The sequence below is a fragment of the Chlorocebus sabaeus genome, chromosome 1 (genome assembly GCF_047675955.1).
Source record: "Chlorocebus sabaeus isolate Y175 chromosome 1, mChlSab1.0.hap1, whole genome shotgun sequence".
Lineage (NCBI taxonomy): Eukaryota > Metazoa > Chordata > Mammalia > Primates > Cercopithecidae > Chlorocebus > Chlorocebus sabaeus.
In genome coordinates, this window is record NC_132904.1 from 6,990,905 (window position 1) to 7,011,894 (window position 20,990).

The following is a 20,990-nucleotide window of genomic DNA, read 5'->3' on the forward strand; positions in this document are numbered from 1 at the left end:
ACTTTACCCTGATTTATTCTGGAGTGTTTGAGAACATAACAGTTGTTATGGACACACAGCAAGCAACAGTCTATAATCCCTTTATCTGCATTAAAATGGCATGATTCCTGCTGAAGTGTATATAAGGGAGCCTCTTAAAGTTTCTAGACTTCTTACTGTCTAAAGCTAAGAAGGCTGCTCCATTCTGTCCCTTGTCAGTCACTCGCAGCTGCCTGAAATGCAGGGTGCTACTCAGCACATCCACAATTCACCCTGCCTTCAGCCCATTACTGTATCAGGTCGAAAGAGGCTCTTTATCAGGCTTACAGAGTCCTCTCCCACCCTCAAGTTCTGCCTTGGTGCTATCCTGACATTTTCTAGCCAGTCCAGACCAGAAGTGAAAGGAACAGGCTTGGCTTTCCACTGCAGTCTACAAATCTACAGGCCACAAACCACAACATGCTGGCTTCCATTTAATATTTTATAGCCCCTGCCCCCCAGCCTGATTGGCAGGGGAAGAGAGACAGCACATAATGGGAATCTGATGTGCCTTGCCCTGAAAACCAAGAGGTAGAATCAAGCAGTCCCACTAGTCCTATACAGAGAAATATTAAGGAGAATTTAGATACACTATGCATTAATTCAGATTTGGGAAATAAACTCATGTTTGCAAAGAACAGGGTCTATTTAAAGACTGAAAAAATTTTACCAGTGGCACATGAACCTTCTATGGCAGAAGCAAGCTGCTGACAATACAGTAGATTTTGCTGCTGTAAACCTGAGCATGCATCAGAGTCCCCTGGAGGAGGGCTTGTTAAAGCAGACTGCTGGGCCCACCCAAGAGGTTCTGATTTAAGAGGCCTATGAGGGCCCTGACAGTTGACATTTCTAAAAAGCTCCTGAGTGAATGCCACTGGTCAGGACACCACACTACTGTAATAGGATGTGTGTGACCCAGATAAAAAGGATCTCTCCTACAGTAAATATATACCAGAGCTTAAGGAAAAACCAACAATGCCCAATGGGAAGCTCCTTGTTCATTATCACTAGGAATTTTTTCCCCCAAGTGTCTGTCCAACTTAAGAAGAAACGGTAACTCTCATTAAGGAAGCTTCAAAACTGGACTCTGCTTGCTGGAAAAGGGAATTCTGATCCAGGTTTGGGGGGATGAGCATTAAAACTGAAGAAAAATATAAGCACCTTCAAATTCATCTTGAAAAGCATGCCCACTTCTCTCACTGAATGGGAAGGTAATTGAGTCAGGGGCTTAAGTGAGGTCATCTGTGTTATCAGCACCAGAAGAGTGAACAGAACATCACAGGCTCTCAACCAACACGTGATGAGTTCAGCTGACTTGAGGAGGAAATTTTCAGCCCGCAAGACTCTGAAGTTTTAGCACAGACTACAAATCTATTCCCCAAATCAGTCTCCCTCCCCATAACAAAGAGAGATGGGAAAGTATAGAGCAGGGCCAGGAGGCAAATGGCTAAAGTTCCCTAATGACATCTGTGGGCACAACTGGCCCACATCTTTAAACAGGACCCAAAGTTTGGGAAAAAGGGTCAATTCATTCCTCACAGGACCCCACAGGCTTTCAGATGCTAAGGTGCATGCTGTTCTCATATGGAAAACCTGCCACCTACTCCCATACCCCTAATTCCTGACCCCCTGAATCCCTGCTCACCATTTATACCACGTCTTGCACACTCGCATACATTCACAAAGTTCTCTGCGGCTGAGGTAGCGGAAGACAGACATCCAGACCTCCCGCTGCATCCAGCTTTCGTCTCCATCCTGAGCCCAACTGCCCCGGCCATTCAGCCTGGCTGCACCCCCCTCCTCTGCACTGTCATCTTCCTCCTCCTCCTCCTCCTCTTCCTCCTCCTCTCCCCCCAGCCCCTCCTCATCCCCACGCTGGGGGGTTCGGGCTGGGCAGTGCTGCACTAGCACACGGGGGGAATGGCGAAGGTTGGCAGAGGAGGCCGTGATGGCCTGCAGCTTGGGCACAATGGATGTCCCGTGGAGCTCTTTGGTGGGCCTCTGTAGCGTGACAGTGAGGTACGATCCCCGGATCTTGGCTTTCTCAACTTCAGACAGCTCCTTTTTGCCGCTGGGATTGTTCTCCTTTTCCCGTACCATGGTGCGCTCTGTGGCCTGCAGCCGCAGCAACTGCCGCCGTTTGAAGCGCTCATCGCGGCTGGCACTGTGGTGGTCGCTGGGGCCAGCCCCAGGGGATGACCGAGTCACCATACCCCGGGGGGAAACCGGGTCATGGATGAGCTGCAGCATGGAAGTAGGTGAATGAGGCGGGGGCGTGAGAGGCTCATCGCAGCTCCGCAGGGGCCGCAGGACTTTGGCTTGCACGGCTTCTTCGTCACTCTCTTCCATTTTCCGCTTCTGCAAAACAGGCCCAAAAAAGCAACATCAGTGCTTCCTTTCTTTCAAAGCCTCTGAACAGACAGGGTGGACCTCCCTTGCTCTCAGGGGACCAGAGAGAAGAAAGGTCACTGTTGGAGAGGGGGTCATTCCCTCAGAGTCGGCCCAGGCTGGTCTCCAACTCCTAGGCTCAAGTGATCCGCCTGCCTTGGCCTCCCAAAGTGCTGGAATTATAGGTGTGAGCCACTGCACCTGGCCTGACCATTTTTAATTGTGTCTCTGACTTACCTCTTTCACCCAAGAGACGTTCTGTTTCACGGTGGAAAAAGCCCACATATATCATTTGAACTAAGATCCTGAGTCTGACAGCAGTAAACACCACTGGCTTCTAGCTCCACCAGAGTCTAAGTTTGACTCCACCAGGCTACATCTTCCACTCCATCCCCCACGTGAATAATAAAGCAGAGAACAAGAACCTCTGTGAGAAACTGGGTTGCTACAGGGAGATTCACTCAGGAGTATGGTGAGGAATCCCACAAGAGCCCTCAACTTTATCTGTGGCATTTGTGCTCTCCAGATACTTGTCCTTTCCTAGAGCCCACTATGACTATGCTATTACAAAGCCCAGTAAACATGTTCCACTAGGAACCATATCAGTAGTTCAGGTTTTTTGCAAGGAGACATTTTATGTCTCTAAGCAACAACCCTGGTATCTGCTCTTTTCCTCCTTACATTTTTTGATCATTATGGTTGGAAGAAAATTACCACCTTTTGGGTGCTACCTTTTCCAATGTATTAGAAGATAATACTAAAACATAGCATCTGCCAACACATCTGCTACAGCAGAGATGCAAACACTCAACATCACTAGTGAAGACACATGTAAATGCCACTAGCTCAAGAACTTGGGAGAACTTTGGCCCTAGTCAACTTCAAAAATCCTTGCCCTGGAAAAAATTTGTCAAAAAATCCTTTGACAAAAATCTATTTGTCAAAGACAAATAGATTGAAAAATTCAACTATCTTAGTATCCAAGTGGGAAGAAATAAAAAGAAGGTAAGAAAATTCCCTTCTGCCCCCTTCCCCGCTCCTGTGCAAGGGTCCTTGGAAGACTGGCACTCGGAAAGCCATCTCCTCCTGTAGGTGTCCACAGCTCGTCTTGCCTTTTCAGCTCGAGTAACTACAGTCCTTTTGGCCCTGACATTACTGGCAACCACTGGTCAGCAACCTCAGCTCCTTTGGGCCAAGGTCATAGCGCACTGGTCCTCTCTGGGGGAGGGGCTGCCTCTGCATGACACATTTGGGCATGTGGGATGGGCAGGGTAGGGCTTTCTGCCAGGCCACAAAAGTGAAGATGACAAAAATGTGAACCTGCTTAACTGGAAGCTCAAGTACACTGCTGCACTCACTGGCTGCCTCAGGCCACTGCCTCCCCTCTAGTTAACATTCCTTAGGAGAAATCCTACTCACCTAATTTCTCTCCTCAAATAGCCCAGTCGTGGTTCCTCTCTTTGTAGGGCCCCAGAGTATAAAAGGACCTTAGGAATTTACAGATCCCAAGTGGAATAATATTTAGTAATACAAAAAACAATGCTACAAACTCTAACAAAGAAAATACTAAAAATTAACCAAAGAAAAAACGTACCAAACCAAACAAAAATAATCTCCTCGGTCAGAGAAACCATGTGAACATGGTTTTTGCAAAGGCAAAAGTGTATCAATCCCCCACATTTGACGCCTCTTTTCTGTCACAGTGCAAATCTGATAAGGTTCCTTTACCTGGGCTTTCTCCGAGTTGTCCTCCTGGTAGCACTTTGGACATTCCCAGCAATTTGGCAATTCTTCATTAAGCAACCCCTCTCCATCCATCTACAGGAAGACAGAGATGTTTTTAAAAGCCCATCTCTCAAGCTTCCTTTATCAAACAATAACACAGTTGGGAAGAGTTACTCACTAATCAATAACATTGGTCCATAAAGGGAGAAAAACTGTGAGCAATCGAGCCCCAAATAGCCAATGGTGCTGAACCTGATCTTGACAGTGGGGCACAGGTTCTGATAGCTTGGGTTTAGGGACTAATGCTCTAGTCTCTGTGACTCAGTATTCTCCACTGTAAAATGTTGGCTGACATTATTACCTTCACTCTCCCTCAGGAACTAACACACACAGAGATACAACATTATAATTGCCAGGGATACAACAAAACCCACCTTATAGGGTCGTGGTGAAGATTAAATTATTCACTGTGTAAAGAATTTAACAAAGTACTTGGCATACGGCAAACCCTCTGTATTGCCATTATCATCATCATGGAATACCCTATTTCACCAATTCTATGGGTTTGAGGTATGTTAATAGATGTAATATGTACCATTTAAATCTTCACCAAGTTATAATTAATCGAACAAACTTTTAAGATTGTAAAGCTGGCTGGGCACAGTGGCTGACGCCTGTAATCCCAGCACTTTGGGAGGCCAAGGTGGGAGGATCACTTGATGCCAGGAGTTCAAGACCAACCTGGCCAACATGGTGAAACCCCGTCTCCACTAAACACAAAACTAGATGGGCATGGTGGTACATGCCTGTAATCCCAGCTACTCAGGAGGTTGAGGCAGAAGAATTGCTTAAACCCAGGAGATGGAGGCTGCAGTGAGCCAAAATCTCACCACTATACTCCAGCCTGGACAACAGAGTGAGACTATCTCTCCAAAAAAAAAAAAAGATTGTAATGCCGTTGAAATATCCTAAGAATCAGGCCAGGCACAGTGGCTCACACCTATAATCCCAGCACTTTTGGAGGCCAAGGCAGGTGAATCACTTGAGGTTAGGAGTTTGAGACTGGTCTGGCCAACATGGTGAAACCCCATCTCTACTAAAAACACAAAAATTAGCTGGGTGCAGTGGCACGTGCCTGTAATCCCCACTACTAGGGACGCTGAGGCAGGAGAATCACTTGAACCCGGGAGATATCCTGCCACTGCACTTTATTTAGCCTGGGCAACAGAACAAGGCTATGTCTCAAAAACAACAAAACAAAACAAAACAAAAAGCCGGTTCTTCATTCAACATATGCTTAATGTCTCCAAATACTGACCTATTAATGTTTCTGTTATAGATTTGCTGCTATATAGTATTCAAAAAAACCAAAAATCTATAAAAGGTATACTTTTCACATTTTAACCTTTCTGAAATTGGGCTGCTTCTCATGAATGACAGTGTCTTATTATCACTGTCAGGTGACAGTCATGATTTTAGCTGATACTTTCTGAGAAGGCCAAGGAAACAGTGGTTCTTCACAAGGCTGCACAATTCGGATCACCAGGGGAGCTTTTGGAATACAAGGCCCATTGCTGGACTCAATCTCTGAGGCTGAGATCTGAATTTATTACTTTTTATTACCTTTTTTTTTTTTTTTTAAAAAGCTATTTAGCTCTGCACTGAGCCTGATACAGACTCAGCACTCATTAAATGTTACCTGATACTATTACCCTCACTCTCCCTTAGGAACTAATATCCAGAGGTGCACTGAAGTATGTATCAGAGATGACTAAAGGCTCGAGGCACCGCAAAACACACCATGCAGTTCCATTATGGCCTGGGGACTCTACATACACTGTCCAGAGGCCAGATTGTAAGCTCCATGAGGACAGGAACTGGGTGTGTTTTGTGTACTGTTCTATCCTCAGGGTGTAATGCAGTGCCTGACACATTGTATGTATATGAATCAAGGGTTGATGTTAGACCACTGCATTATGTGGCCACAGAGGTGATGGCCTACAGTAGGGATGCTGGCACTCCCATGACAGGTGTCCCATTCTGTTGTGTCACTCACTCCCTTAGCTGAGACTTAAGGAACCCCTTATAGCTCTCCTCACCTGGAGGCAGCCAGGATGAACAATCTCATTGCAGATACAGCATTCCATGAGTTTCTTCTCAAAGTCTTGTGTCTCTTCATTCTGATCCACCTCTCCACAGAGGGAACATGTGACTGAGTGAGGCAGTCTGGGCTACAAGAGGACAAAGATAGGATCCAAGAGAACTGACTCAGATCCTTATCATTTCAGTTTCCCTTAAACTGAAGATGGGAGATTTGGGTCCTATAATTATCTAGTAAACACCTGGAAGCATGGAGGCAGGGTGGAGAGAAGGGAGGTTTTTGGTAGGAAAAATGACTGGGGAAGAGGAGGACTCAACCACCTGGGTACTACAGACTAGTTTATTTTCAGTTGGCCTATCCTTGGCCTCCCCAGTCCTTTCTAATCTACTTGAAGAGAGGAAAGAAGGCAATGATTTGCCCTTCAAATGCTGGTCTCTTGTTTGGAATTAGGTAAAGCCAAAAGATTAAATTGGATTTTTAGTACTGGATACCTTCCATCTAAACCTGGGGTACAAAATAAAGCCAAAAAGAGAGTATAAACCTTTTCTTTCCAACTCTAAAGTCTCTTTAACTTTACACTATATGTATTTCAGTTCCTTTGGCACTGCCACCCCTCCCCCAAATTCTTTACCCAGCAGATCACTCACTGCCAAGCACTGTCGGAGGACACAGGACTGCTTCATGCGTCCAGGCCCCCCAAACTTCTTCATGTCTCTGCAGTAGTGGCAAACACCACACTCTCCTTGCACACAGGCTTTGCATTTTCGACATCGCACTCGTCTCCGTCTGGCTCCTGACACAATCGGGGAGGCAGCAGCTGGCCTCACAGGTGTTAACCGTGGAGCTGGTTTCATAGTGTGAGGCTTTGTAATGGGGATGGTAGGAACCCGCACCTTTGGCCGAGTGGGGAATTTAAGCTGGAAAGAGAAAGCAGTGAGGTCAAATATATCAGGTTGCTTTAAGACTGGAGAGGGTAGAAGATTACATGGTAGCATACCTAGCCCAGGGCTTGGCCCACTATGGCCTACGGGCAGATCTGCCCACTGCTTGTTTCTAGAATAAATTTTATTAACACACAACTCATCTTGTGTATTATCAATGGCTGCTTTTTTTTTTGAGACAGTCTCGCTCTGTTGCCCAGACTGGAATATAGTGGCTTGATCTTGGCTCACTGCAAGTTCCGCCTCCCGAGTTCATGCCATTTTCCTGCCTCAGCCTCCCGAGTAGCTGCGACTACAGACGCCCGCCACCATGCCAAGGAAATTTTTTTGTATTTTTAGTAGAGACGGGGTTTCACCATGTTAGCCAGGATGGTCTCGATCTCCTGACCTCGTGATCCGCCCGCCTTGGCCTCCCAGAGTGCCAGGTGAGCCACCACACCTGGCCAATCAATGGCTGCTTTCATGCTACCATGGTAGAACTGAGAAATTGTGACTGTGTGGCGTACAAAACCTAAAATATTTACTATCTTGACCTTTACAGAAAAATTTGCCAGCCCTTGTCCTAGCCCTTTGGCCTACTAATTCAGCTGCTTCCCTTTCATTTTGCAGAGCTGTTAAGATTCACCCCTCCCTGAGCTTTCTGTGTTAAGTGCCATGTACCGAAGTCACTCCAGGAGCCCTCCAATATTTCCTCATCCTGACTGCTCAGATTATAGTCCTAAAGAAGACAGTAAACTACCTTAGGGTGAAACGAGTCTTGCTCATTTCTTTAGTACTCCAAATCTAAGCATACAACCTGGTACATAGCAGACACTCCAATAATATTTAAGTGTGCAACACATTTCTTAGCATTCGTATTTACCCTGCTGGTGACCTTTTCAAGGACAAGGACCATGTTTCCTACTACTTTAATTTCTTACCATATCTTAAACACTTTTCTGACACAAAATACTCAAAAACCAGAAATGACTGAATTGTTTTAAGGCAGTCCCCTGTGGCCAAGCAGAGGCCAAGTAGGACTCCTCCCCCTAGGGACGAAGAGGTGATTCTTTAAATATATTGTTCAACTCCATACCTTTATATTCTGCCTAAACACCCCTGGAATGTGATGGCTTTCCAAGTTTCAGCTATGGAACAACAAACAGAAGCCTAATTTATTTGCCAAATTCACGGCCAGGATCAGAATGCTATCATTTATTTAATATGTAACCTTGATAGAGGACAGTATGGGCAAAAAAAATTATACAGGATCTAAACTGAAGAGGCATGAAAATTCATAATTGACAGTTCATTAGTTGACAGTAATTCCTTTCTTATTCTTTTTTTTTTTTTGAGACAGTTTCGCTCTTGTCGCCCAGCCTGAAGTGCAATGGCGCGATCTCGGCTCACTATAACCTCTGCCTCCCGGGTTCAAGTCATTCTCCTGTCTCAGCCTCCCGAGTAGCTGGGATTACAGGCATGTGCCACCACGCCTGGCTAATTTTGTATTTTTAGTAGAGACAGGGTTTCTTCATGTTGGTCAGGCTGGTATCAACTTCCCGACCTCAGGTAATCCGACTGCTTCGGCCTCCCAAAGTGTTGGGATTACAGGCCTGAGCCACCATGCCTGGCCCCTTTCTTCTCTTTTCAATTCCATACTGCAAAGTCCAGGGTAAGGGGATTTTTGAGAGAATGATCTCACTACATCAAAGAAAACCTGTGCTCCTTTTAGATATCTATGTAATTATTTTAACTGGCTTTCAATCGTATCTGTGAAGATAACTGAGTAACTGGTCACAAGGACAGAAGCGGATGCATTTTGATGAACAAATGCACAATTTGGCATCTGAATCTGGAGGGAGGCCTCCCAGTTTGATAGTTCCGTTAAGAGAGTCACCTCCAAAGATAGCCAATTACCCTGACTTACAAGTCAAAACAGAACTGTGTAATGATTTTCTGTCAGTTTGTATTAATGCACCAAAAGCCATCTGCCTCTAGTTGTTCTTTTTTTCCCCAGAATGGTAATGATCAACTAACGAAAGGCTTAAGCAGCCTAAAAATCAAACAACATAGTTTCTTACCTTATCCCTTTTTGGCCACTGTACTATAGGAACTCCAGTGAGGGCTAACTTGGGATCGCTGTTGGCAAGCTCTTCCAGCAAAATCTAAGGGTAGGAGGGGAAAGAAGGAAAAATCAGGGCAGGGTGAACAAAGAGCCAACCACCCTGAACAGCATCCAGACTCTGCCTCAGTACCCTTGAGTAGCAAGGGAGGCAGGGTGGCAACTGTCTGTATTTGCCCTTCGTACAGAGACTCACCGGAAAACAAATAAATCAAAGGTGAAGGAGAAAACTCAAACTTAGGCTGCTGCAGTATTATGAAAACTTTGAGGCTGGGCACAGTGGCTCATGCCTGTAAGAGGTGGGAAGATCACTTGAGCCAGGAGTTAGAGACCAGCCTGGGAAACAGAGCAAGACCCATCTCTACAGATGGGTGGTGGTGGTGGGGGAGCAGAAAGGACTTCAAACTCACCTTTGCTCCCAATCCCTTACTTGTGTACTCATTATACTAACACACTGAAACAACTAACTTACTGTGGCGACAAGTGTTACTTCTCATACGGCTTCTCATACATATGACAGTAAAACTTTATTGTTGCTTCTTCACTTTTTATACCAGTTAGTGAATATTATCAGGTAATTAAGTATTGCCTTCATTTCTCATATGTGAGCCAAGTGGCATAAAAATGATTGGCTAATACAGAATTAATGAGATGAACGGTACAGTCTAATGTGCTGATTTAACCCAGGGCTCTTTTCTTCTAAGGCTGATTACAGAAATCTCAATCTCAAATCTCTGTCTCTCTCTCACACACACACCCACAGAGTCTGTTATTTGCCTTTATTCCTTTAAATGGGGAAAGAAACAATCTTAGGGGCAACAGTTCTCATGGCATTACCAATAAAATTTAAATGACTTACGAACAATGATACAGTGAGAAAATGCCACTTAAGTGAATCACACTGGTTGACTGTTAACTTTGGAACAATTTTTTTTTTTTTTTTTTTTTTTTTTTTAGATGGAGTCTCACTCTGTTGCTCAGGCTGGAGTGCAGTGGTGCTATCTCGTTCACTGCAACCTCTGCCACCCTGGTTCAAACGATTCTGCTGCTTCAGCCTCCTGAGTAGCTGGGATTACAGGCACCTGCCACCATACCCGGCTAATTTTTGTATTTTTAGTAGAGATGGGGTTTCACCATGTTGGCCAGGCTGGTCTCGAACTCCTGACCTCAGGTGATCTGCTTGCCTCGGCCTCCCAAAGTGCTGGGGTTACAGGCGTGAGCCACCACAACTGGCCAAATCTTTTTGTTTTAGACAGAAATTCCTGAAGCCCAAATCTTCTAGTATAATGAAATCCTTCTTCTTCTGACCTTATGAGCCCTAAAGCAACACCAACAGCAAAATAACTCAAATCTGGGAAACAAGTTACATGATTCCTTTTCTGGCTACTCTAGGTATGTACAGGATGGTAACTGTTTCAGCAAATACTAAACTCTGATCCTGGACAGGTTAGCAACTCTGGGCCATTGCTAATAATTGTTCTCATAATCCTGTGTGCTCTACCCCAGAGACCAGGACTTTTATGTATTTTCATTCTTAACTTAAGGTTCCTGCTCCAAATCCCAAAGTTGGGACTCAGAAAGACCCTTTATCTCATAGCCAAGAAGCTCCTCTACCAAGATCCCCTTTTGCCAAGTCTCCAGATGCCTCTCACCTTCCCCCAAACTCATCTCATTTGCGGACGTTTTATTTACTTCAAGTTGCTATGGCATCCTTTTCTGTTAGTACCATACAGCGTGGGGGTGAAGAGGCGGGGTCTGGTGCCACGTGGGACAAGGCTCTGGTATGGGCTCCTAATCTCCCTAGGGTGAAAAATTCAGGTCCATTCAAAATGTGTGCTAGGGAGTGCATGGCTCCCCTCCCCCACTTCGCACTGCCGAAGAGTAGGACTCTGCCCATTTCCTCTGCTGAAGTGAACTGAGCTGTCCACAAATGGGGACTTTCCACTTTCAGCAAAACAGACTGCACAGTAAGATCTGCGATTGTTTAAGAGTAGAAAAGGAACTTAACTGTTCACCAAAAGCAGTCTAATTCTACCTGCAAGATTTCTGTGGGGAATAGGGAAGGGTAGGCAGAAAACTGTGTCGGTGTGTGTGTGGGGGGCGGCAGCTGTTCACACATACAGGACTCAGTTACTGGGGTATGTGTGGGTGTGGAGGGAAATGCAGATTTCCTTCCAAGCCTTATTTTGCTGGGGCCATTCAACCAAGCACGCCCTGCTTTCATCAAAAAAGGCAGACTCCAGCTGAGGCCCTACAAGAAACCATATAAAGAAGCCACCACCCTTCACTAGAGGGGGTTTGGGATAGGAGAGCGGGGGTGGAGTGCGGGAAAGGCTGACGCCTATCTCGGCTCCAGGCATTCGGGAGAACATTTAAACACAGGCCCACACCCTACAGATCACAGGAAGGGAAAGAGAACAGAAGGTGCCTGGGCAGAGAGGGAAAGGATTCTCAAAAGCCAAGCAACCCAATTCAAAAGCACATCCCACCAGGTGAGGGAACAAGTGCAATGACGGCTCAGGCAACACGAAGTAACAGCATTGTCCTGGACTCGCCCGGCAGGCAGCAGGCAGTTTCTTCTGCCTCTTCACTGAGACAAAAGTCCCTATAGTTACACGCACCCCAAACCAGAAAGGGTTTGCCGATCGACCGCCTGACCTTTCGTTTCCCGTCGCTCTGGAGCTGCCGAGGCTCTTGGTGAAGTTTCCCCAGCGTCTTTGTTTTGTTTTCTGTATTGGAAGTTCTCCTGAAGGAGTTAGATATTCTGCCTCTAGGAAAATCCGGATTTACTTGAATATTCTGGAATCTCCCAGAGCACATAGGGCAGGGCAGTCCAGCTCTGACCCTTCAGACTACCCAGAGAGAGCAGCGTGCAACGCTCTGGGTTCCTTCTCGAGCCCTTCAGCTCAGCCGCGGCTTCCTGTGCCTGCGAACAATGCTGCTGCGTCACCCACATGCAGCTCCCAGAAATGCTTTGCAACGGAAGATGGCAGGAGGGGGAGCCGAGCGAGAGTGAGCAAGCCAGGCAGAGGGCCCAGCCGTTCTGCTGCAGAGCCGGGAGGGGGTGTGTTCAGCAACTGCTTTCTTCCTCGCGATTGGAAGAGGCCCTGCCAGGGAGGGGAGCTCAGCCACAGCCCCCGCCCTGTCTCCCTCCCACCACCACTGCAATAGGAGAACCTAGGGCCAGCCCCCTGAGGGCTCCCGGTGGCAGACTTCTGAAGGCGCCAGCAAAAGGGAAGGCTTTAACTCATTCTGCAGGCTACACTAGGCACCTTGGCCCACATTTGTCCTTGTCTCAGTCTACACCCTTCCCCTCAGGGTCACCTCTCACTGTTACTGCCAGAGCTCTCTGGCTGACTGCACACACACTTATCTCTCCCCTCTCAGCAAGTATAGGGGGGTCGCCCAAAGTTCCGCTTCTCTGGATGAACTAGGCACGGGAGCTGAGTTCCTGGAGTTATCTTCTCTCTCCTGCGCACTGCCTGCTTCACCTGCCCTCGCTGACTTGCTCCCAGCCCACAATCCAGAATCTGCCTACGTGTTCCAAAAAACCGTCAGAAATGGCCCATGTCAGCCAATATTGAGATATTCAATAAAATATGGCTAACATCAACTACATCTAAAACAGATGCCTGCTTCTGATTTTGACAAGGACTCCACCCCCACACTACAGTACTAGAAATGTCTGTGCAGCAATCCTGCAGCGGTTCCACCGGGAACAAGTCAAACAACTGAGGCACAACCTAAGGGCAACATACTTTGCCCTCCTGCCTCTAAACAAGGTGCAGGAAACCAGGGAACACACTTTCTCCCAACTCCGGCAGTCTCCTCTGCCTATAAGATTATCCTCTTGGATTTCCGTTTCTATTCAAGTCTGTTTGCCTGTCTCATTCTTGATATTCCCTAGATGAAGCACCCAGTCCTGCATCCTATCAAGACACCTCACTACCTTCTTACAGCCACTTAGACTGACAGGTATTGCTCACGCCTCTACACACCGAACCCTGATTCCCGGATCCCCAGCTGGGATGAAGCTCAGACTGAACACACACTCCCTTCAGTCTACAGGAGGAAGGGAGGGTGCACACTCAACCAGAGTTTCTAGGGATCCACAGTGTACCAAACATCAGCATGGGAGAACCTCAATAGGAATCAAATACTTAGCAGAAACAGTTTGGGTCTGAATTTATGTGATTTTTAGACCCTTACAAAGGTAACTTGCCTTTTTTGCAGATGCTTCGATTTAAACATCTAGCTCTTAAGCATTCTTATTTATTTCCAGGACAGTTGTTTCAGTGAGTTTCTGGTACAGATTTAGTGGCTAACTAGGCTTTCTAAAGTCTGGGGCTTTGCTACCAGGGGCTTCATATGTTATTTTCATAGTAGTTTACCAGAGGAAGGAGAGACTTTTGTGCTCTCGGCTGAGCTCCTCCTGGAAATGCTTATATGAACATCCTAACCCTAAACCTCTCCCTGGCACTGTATCTTAAGACTCAAGACCCAGTGCAATCGGCTTATTTTGTTTGAAAAGCTTTCCTTAACAGTGATCTAGCTATTGAGAGGTCTTCTTGGAAAATGCTTATTTTGATCATCAGTGCTATTTATATTACAGAGATGATAAAGTATGAATACTCTTTAAAACAAACATAAGTTCAAGTTGCAGCAAGTACAAATTCTAGAGGCCACCAGGAAAGGACAAAAATCAGATAGGGCACTAGGAAACTCACTCCCATTAAGTTTCCAAATCACAAATTAAACCAGGCCTAACTTTTCCCCCTCCTGCTAATTCAGAATAAAAGATAGGCAAAAAAGATAAGAATTACTAAGACCATGACATTACATAATACAAGAATATAAGGAAAATATTTAAAATAATTATATGTGCTTTAACCATATAAGACTCATAACTGAGTTATATTACTTAAAAATTCAGTAAGAATGTATGAATTTTTACAAATATCTTATTAGTAAATATTGCAAATAAAGTTTTATTTGTATGGTTGGCCTTTTTTCTTTTTTAGACAGGGTCTCGCTTTGTTGCCCAGGCTAAAGTGCAGTGGTACGATGACAGCTTACTACAGCCTAGACCTCAGTCCCCCGAGTAGCTGGGACTATAGGTGCACACTACCATGCTCGGCTAATTTCTTCATTTTTTTGAAGATGGAGTCTTACTATGTTGCCCAGGCTGGTCTTGAACTCCTGGCCTTAAGTGATCCTCCTGCCTCAGCCTCCCAAAGTGCTGAGATTATAGGCATGAGCTACCACATCTGGCCTAGGTTGCTTTTTTAAAAAAACAAAAAAACACACATCTGTAAGCCTGGACCCAGGACAAAAAAAAAAAAAAAAAAAAAAAAAGCTGACTTGGTTGGGTAAGGTGGCTCATTCCTGCAATCCCAGCACTTTGGGAGGGTGAAGCAGGAGGATTGCTCAAGGCAAGGAGTTCAAGATTCAAGACCAGACTGGTCAATACAGCAAGACCTCATCGCTAATAATAATAATAAAGAAAAATTTAAAAACATTTAAAAATCTGGCTTAATGGAATAAGAGCTAACTATACTGGGTCTTCTACTAGTTCTTTTATTAGTGTCAGAATAACCCCTAAATTATCAGCTGAAGATAATTCCTAATTAGTATTTCTGGAGTTATTTGCAACCATAACTGTTTCTGCTTCAATCTCATCATACTCCTGGGATGGGGCCTAATATAAATTTTTAGATCATAGTTCCGAAATAAAATGTTAAGATTCTTAGATAAGAATATCAGTAGCTTATTACATCACAAATAACAATTTTCCAATTTATAAATTGAGAGCTTTTACCATTTATATAATGTTGTAGTAATAAATTTATATCCTATAACAGGAAAGTTTATTAGCTGATGAATTAAGAAGACTGGAACATCTATTTCCCTCAGGATAGACTCTGCCACTTTCACTCATTTGCTCTGTGCCCTGTGTCATGCCAGGCACCTGCAAACCTGGACTGCACTTATTTCCTATTACTTAGCTTACTTTTATATCTGCTTTGCCACTGAACTCCAAGGCCCTTGAGGACTAGGACCACGGCATGTCTGCATAGTTTCCTTAACACTCAATCTGATTCCTGACACAGAGTAGGCAGGCATTATTCAGAGCAGTGGAATAAGTGAACTTCATATATTTGTAACATCTAATTTTTTTCTAGCTGTAATAATGCACTGCTTATTAAGTATTTTACTAATCTTGTTAATTTTAACAATAACCTCACAGAGATATTTTATAGAGGAGAAAATAGGTTTTCATAAGTTTAGTAACTTACCCAAGGCAGGCTTATCAAAATGTTTAGAGAAAATAGGAAGGTAGAAAAGTATTCAACAACACCGAATTTGCTTTATTAAGTGAGCTAGGCAGCCAGATATATTGTTATATTAAAAACTTCTTTTATATAGGCACCTATGTTAAGAATTTCTTTATCACCAAAATAAATACCAACAAAAACAACAATCTGATTAAAAACTCAGATTCTGGCTGGGCGTGGTGGCTCACGCCTGTAATTCTAGCACTCTGGGAGGCCTAGACAGACGGATCACTTGAGGTCAGGACTCAAGACCAGCCTGGCCAACATGGTGAAACCCCATCTCTACTGAAAATACAAAAATTAGCCAGGCGTTGTGGCACACACCTATAATCCCAGCTACTCTGGAGGTTGAGGCAGGAGAATCACTTGAACCCGAGAGGCCAAGGCTGCAGTGAGCCTAGATCACGCCACTGCACTTTGGCCTGGGTGACAGAGCAAGACTTCACCTCAAAAAAAAAAAAAAAAAAAAAAACACAAAACCCACAAAAATAAAGAAACCTCAAATTCTTCCAGATGACTACTACCACCCTACTATGCCCTGCTATCAGCAGGTTGGGATGTACCCTTCTAGATTCCTCTGCAATGCACAAACACGCATACACTTTTTCTTACATTAATGGGATCGTAGTATACATACTGTTCCATGTCCTACTTTTTTATTCAACATATATCAATAACACAACTTATCAATTTTAGAAATGTTAAGAATATCTTGGCCAGGCTCAGTGGCTCACGCCTATAATTCCAGAACTTTGGGAGGCCAAGGCAGGTGGATCACAAGGTCAGGAGTTCAAGACCAGCCTGGCCAATATGGTGAAACCCTGTCTCTACTAAAAATACAAAAATTAGCTGGGCATGGTGGCACGTGCCTGTAGTCCTAGCTACTCAGGAGGCTGAGGCAGGAGAATTGCTTGAACCCAGGAGGCAGAGGCTGCGGTGAGCTGAGATTGCGCCATTGCACTCCAGCCTAGGCAAAATGAATGAAACTCAGTCTCAAAAAAAAAAAGAAAAAAGAAAAAGGCCGGGCACGGTGGCTTACGCCTGTAATCCCAGTACTTTGGGAGGCTGAGGCGGGCGGATCATGAGGTCAGAAGATCGAGACCATCCTGGCTAACACGGTGAAACTCCGTCTCTACTAAAAATACAAAAATTAGCCAGGCGTCGTGGCGGGCGCCTACAGTCCCAGCTACTGGGGGACTGAGACAGGAGAACGGCGTGAACCTGGGAGGTGGAGCTTGCGGTGAGCCGAGTTTGTGCCACTGCACTCCAGCCTGGGCGACAGGGCGAGACACCGTCTCAATAAAAAACAAATAACAACAAAAAAACACAAACAAAAATTCTCATAGTAGGAGAACCCCATTCTACCTATGCACACTTTCAGGAGTCAACATTACCCACAACCCCTCTCAAACAGAACCTTATATACACGCTGATAGCTTTACCAGTAAGTCAATACTTCACCTTTTTTTTTTTTTTTTTGAGATGGAGTCTCGCTCTGTCACCCAGACCCAGGCTGGAGTGCAGAGGCACCATCTCGGCTCACTGAAAGCCCTGCCTACTTTCTTTCTTTATGAGACAAGGTCTCACTCTTTTGCCCAGGCTGGAGTGCAGTAGTGAGATCGCAGCTCACTGAAGCCTCAACTTGCCCAACTCAAGTGATCCTCCCACTTCCACACCTGGCTAATTCTGTATTTTTGTAGAGATGAGGTTTCGCCACATTGCCCAGGTTGGTCTCAAGTGATCTGCCTGCCTCTGCCACCTAAAGCACTGGGACAAGAGGTGTGAGCCACTGGGCCCTGCCTAAGTCAGTACTTTTTAATGTCCTGCTTTTTCACTTAATTCCCTTCCAACTCTATATTCTATGACTTGTTCTTCAACACTGTAGTACTTAACCTTTAAGAATCTTCAAAGCCCGCCGGGTGCGGTGGCTCACGCCTGTAATCCCAGCACTTTGGGAGGCCGAGGCGGGTGGATCACGAGGTCGGGAGATCGAGACCATCCTGGCTAACACGGTGAAAACCCGTCTCTACTAAAAATACAAAAAATTAGCCGGGCGAGGTGGCGGGCGCCTGTAGTCCCAGCTACTCGGAGGCTGAGGCAGGAGAATGGCGTGAACCCGGGAGGCACAGCTTGCCGTGAGCCGAGATCGCGCCACTGCACTCCAGCCTGGGCGACAGAGCGAGACTCCGTCTCAAAAAAAAAAAAAAAAAAAAAAAAAAAAAAAAAAAAAAAAATCTTCAAAGCCCTTTTTTTTTTTTTTTTTTTTGAGACGAAGTCTCGCTCTGTCGCCCAGGCTGGAGTGCAGTGGCGCGATCTCGGCTCACGGCAAGCTGTGCCTCCCGGGTTCACGCCATTCTCCTCCCTCAGCCTCCTGAGTAGCTGGGACTACAGGCGCCCGCCACCACGCCCGGCTAATTTTTTTGTATTTTTAGTAGAGACGGGGTTTCACCGTGTTAGCCAGGATGATCTGGATCTCCCGACCTCGTGATCCGCCCGCCTCGGCCTCCCAAAGTGCTGGGATTATAGGCGTGAGCCACCGTGCCCGGCCCAGAGCCCTTTTATCACAGCACTGAAATGCACTATTTTTTCCTTGGAATATTATGAATATCTCATCTACCACTTTACCCCTCATCTCTTCTACTAATTATTTCTGAAAGCCAGATAGGTTACAACAGCAAACAATTCCTCTCTCTGCAGGAAGGGTAAACTGCATTAGCTTTGTCCCGCACTGAAGTGTAGCCATCAGTGCTATAAGCATCAAGTTTTCTAGCATGCAAAGTCCCCAGCTGTGGAGTGATTCAGTACCTACCTAATCTAATGCTTTTTTCTTTTGAGTGATGCTCAGATTCTCAAGGTATTCAAGCTCTAAGCTTGCTATATCTTTTCTGAGATTTAGCATAACTGATCAAATATAGGAATAATTAATCTATTTGATCTTAAACTACACCTGCAGAGTTGGAATCTAAATCTGTTGTCTTCTGATGTCAGCTACATTTTGACTGTGGTTTTGGGTAAACGAGAAGGTGTGGATAAGTCTCCGGAGGGAGAATTCAAACGCTGTCGGCCTGTGTAGTCATCTCACTGGCTATTTGTTCCTCATGCTCTGGCCTCTGCCACTATATCTTAGCCAGTGATGGCAGTCACGTTTTTTCAGTGGTCCCTGATTAACACAAGCAAGCTCTCTCCAGACACTTTTCATAACGCTAAGCCTCCTTTTTAGATGTTTCTTCTTAACTCATCTCTCTTCTTGCTGACTCTGCTTAATATTTAACCCAAATCTTTCTACTTTTTCCCTTGGTATACCACTGTACCACTCTGTCACCTCAAATCTCCTTATTTAGCTACTTTAGTTAAACTACTCCAGTGTTTTTTTGTTGCTGCTGTTGTTGAGAAAGGGTTTCACTTCCATCACCCAGGCTGGAGTGCAATGGCGCAATCTCGACTCACTGCAACCTTCGCCTCCCGGGTTCAAGTGATTCTCCTGCCTCAGCCTCCTGAGTAGCTGGGACTACAGGTGCATGCCACTATGCCCAGCTAATTTATATATATGTATTTTTTCTAGAGATGGGGTTTCGACATGTTGGCCAGGATGGTCGCAAACTCCTGGGCTCAAGCAATCCGCCTACCTCAGTCTCCCAAAGTGCTGAGATTACAGGCGTGAGCTACCACGCTCAGCCTCCAATAGTTTGAGTGTGTGTATTTCTGCCACACTTGACCTTGTATAATTGATTAGTGGATTATAATATGGCTTTTTACAACTGAATTCAATGAGGTCAAATCTATCTACAGACATTCCCTAAGGCTGAAAAGACTTTTTTTAAAATCATGAATTAGAAATACAGATACCCAGGCCAAAAGAATGTTAGAGGTGCAACCTTGTAAGTCTTTTTTCTTAGGGTCCCTAACAATTATACAAGTTAAAAGTCTCAAAGGTCACAATTTAGGCCGGGCGTGGTGGCTCACGCCTGTAATCCCAGCACTTTTGGAGGCTGAGCCGAGTGGATCGCCTGAGGTCAGGAATTTGAGATCAGCCTGACCAACATGGTGAAACCTCGTCTCTACTAATAATATAAAAATTAGTTGGGCCACCGTGGTGGCACGCTCCTGTAGTCCCAGCTACTCAGGAGGCTGAGGCAGGAGAATTGCTTGAACCCAGGAGGTGGAGGCTGCAGTGAGCTGAGATCACGCCATTGCACTCCAGTCTGGGTGACAAGAGCAAAACTCTGTCTCCAAAAGAAAAAAAAAGTCACAATTTAAAGTTTCCCACATGCATCCATAATGGAATATAAGTCTTACCACAACAGAAATGAAGAATCTGAATGTCCTTTGTCCATTTAAGGGTATGAAGTGAGTCTGGGAAAGTATGGTTAAATTTGTTTTGTTGCACACATGAATCATTATAGAAGTAGGACCACACCTACCTGGAACTTTGTCATTTCCTCCCATAAATAAAAGCCATGATGGTATCAAATGCCTCTTCTTATAGCAAACATTATAAAACCAAACTATAACACCAACTGTCCAGTTTCTATCGCTACTAAGGAGGACCAACTTTATCAGGTTTTTGCCCCTTTTAGGCCTCTGTTATTTTTTACCTTTTCACTGACACATAAACAATGTAAGATCTAATTAAAATGTTGATTTTAAAAAGAATAGAAGATGAAGTCCTATCCTAGTCTTTGGAATTCTTCCCTGAGGTGGTCAGGAGAAGCTGAGGAGCACCTCATCTGGTTATGTGGTGGCCACAGAAAACCTGAATGAGGAATCAAGGATGGAAAAGACCTACTATGAGACATGTAGTCCATTTTCACTGAGGTCACAAAATTATTCTCTTTTTTTTTTTTGAGACTGAGTTTCGCTCTTGTTGGCCAGGCTGGAGTGCAATGATGTGATCTCGGCTCACAGAAACCTCCACCTCCCGAGTTGAAGAGATTCTGCCTCAGCCTCCCCGGTAGCTGGGATTACACGCACCCGCCACCATGCCAAGCTAATTGTTTTTTTTTTTTCTTTTTAATTTGAGATGGAGTCTCACTCTGTCAGCTCACTGCAACCTCCACCCCAGCCGGATTCAAGCGATTCTCCTGCCTCAGCCTCCCAAGTAGCTGGGATTACAGGCGCCTACCACCACGACTGCCTAGTTTTTGTATTTTTAGTAGAGATGGGGTTTTACCATCTTGGCCAGGCTGATCTTGAACCCCCGACCTTGTGATCCACCTGCCTCGGCCTCCCAAAGTGCTGGGATTACAGGTATGAGCCACCGCACCCGGCCCTGGGATGAATTATTTTAAAATGATGCTTTTCCCGATGGACTTGTCTTGATGCTAAATAAATGTGAATCTAAAGATGCTAAAGCTACTCAACGTTAACCCAGCATAGAACAA

The 20,990-nt window shown here is 45.2% G+C and overlaps 1 protein-coding gene across 7 annotated transcripts in view; it reads right to left on the reverse strand.

Annotated features, from left to right (window-relative positions):
• The window catches only part of KDM2A (lysine demethylase 2A), a 150,030-nt gene that overhangs the window by 5,231 nt on the left and 123,809 nt on the right, over window positions 1-20,990 (reverse strand). For 6 of the 7 annotated variants that reach the window (XM_007968880.3, XM_073013035.1, XM_073012997.1 and 3 more), the window contains 5 exons: window positions 9,234-9,317; window positions 6,880-7,149; window positions 6,231-6,362; window positions 4,135-4,224; window positions 1,664-2,376 (listed from right to left, as the gene is read on the reverse strand). In XM_007968880.3, the coding sequence (XP_007967071.1) occupies window positions 1,664-2,376; window positions 4,135-4,224; window positions 6,231-6,362; window positions 6,880-7,149; window positions 9,234-9,317 (1,289 nt within the window). Of the gene's footprint in view, window positions 1-1,663; window positions 2,377-4,134; window positions 4,225-6,230; window positions 6,363-6,879; window positions 7,150-9,233; window positions 9,318-11,932; window positions 14,111-20,990 lie in introns of those variants that run through there. The other variant, XM_007969034.3, reaches the window with a different exon arrangement.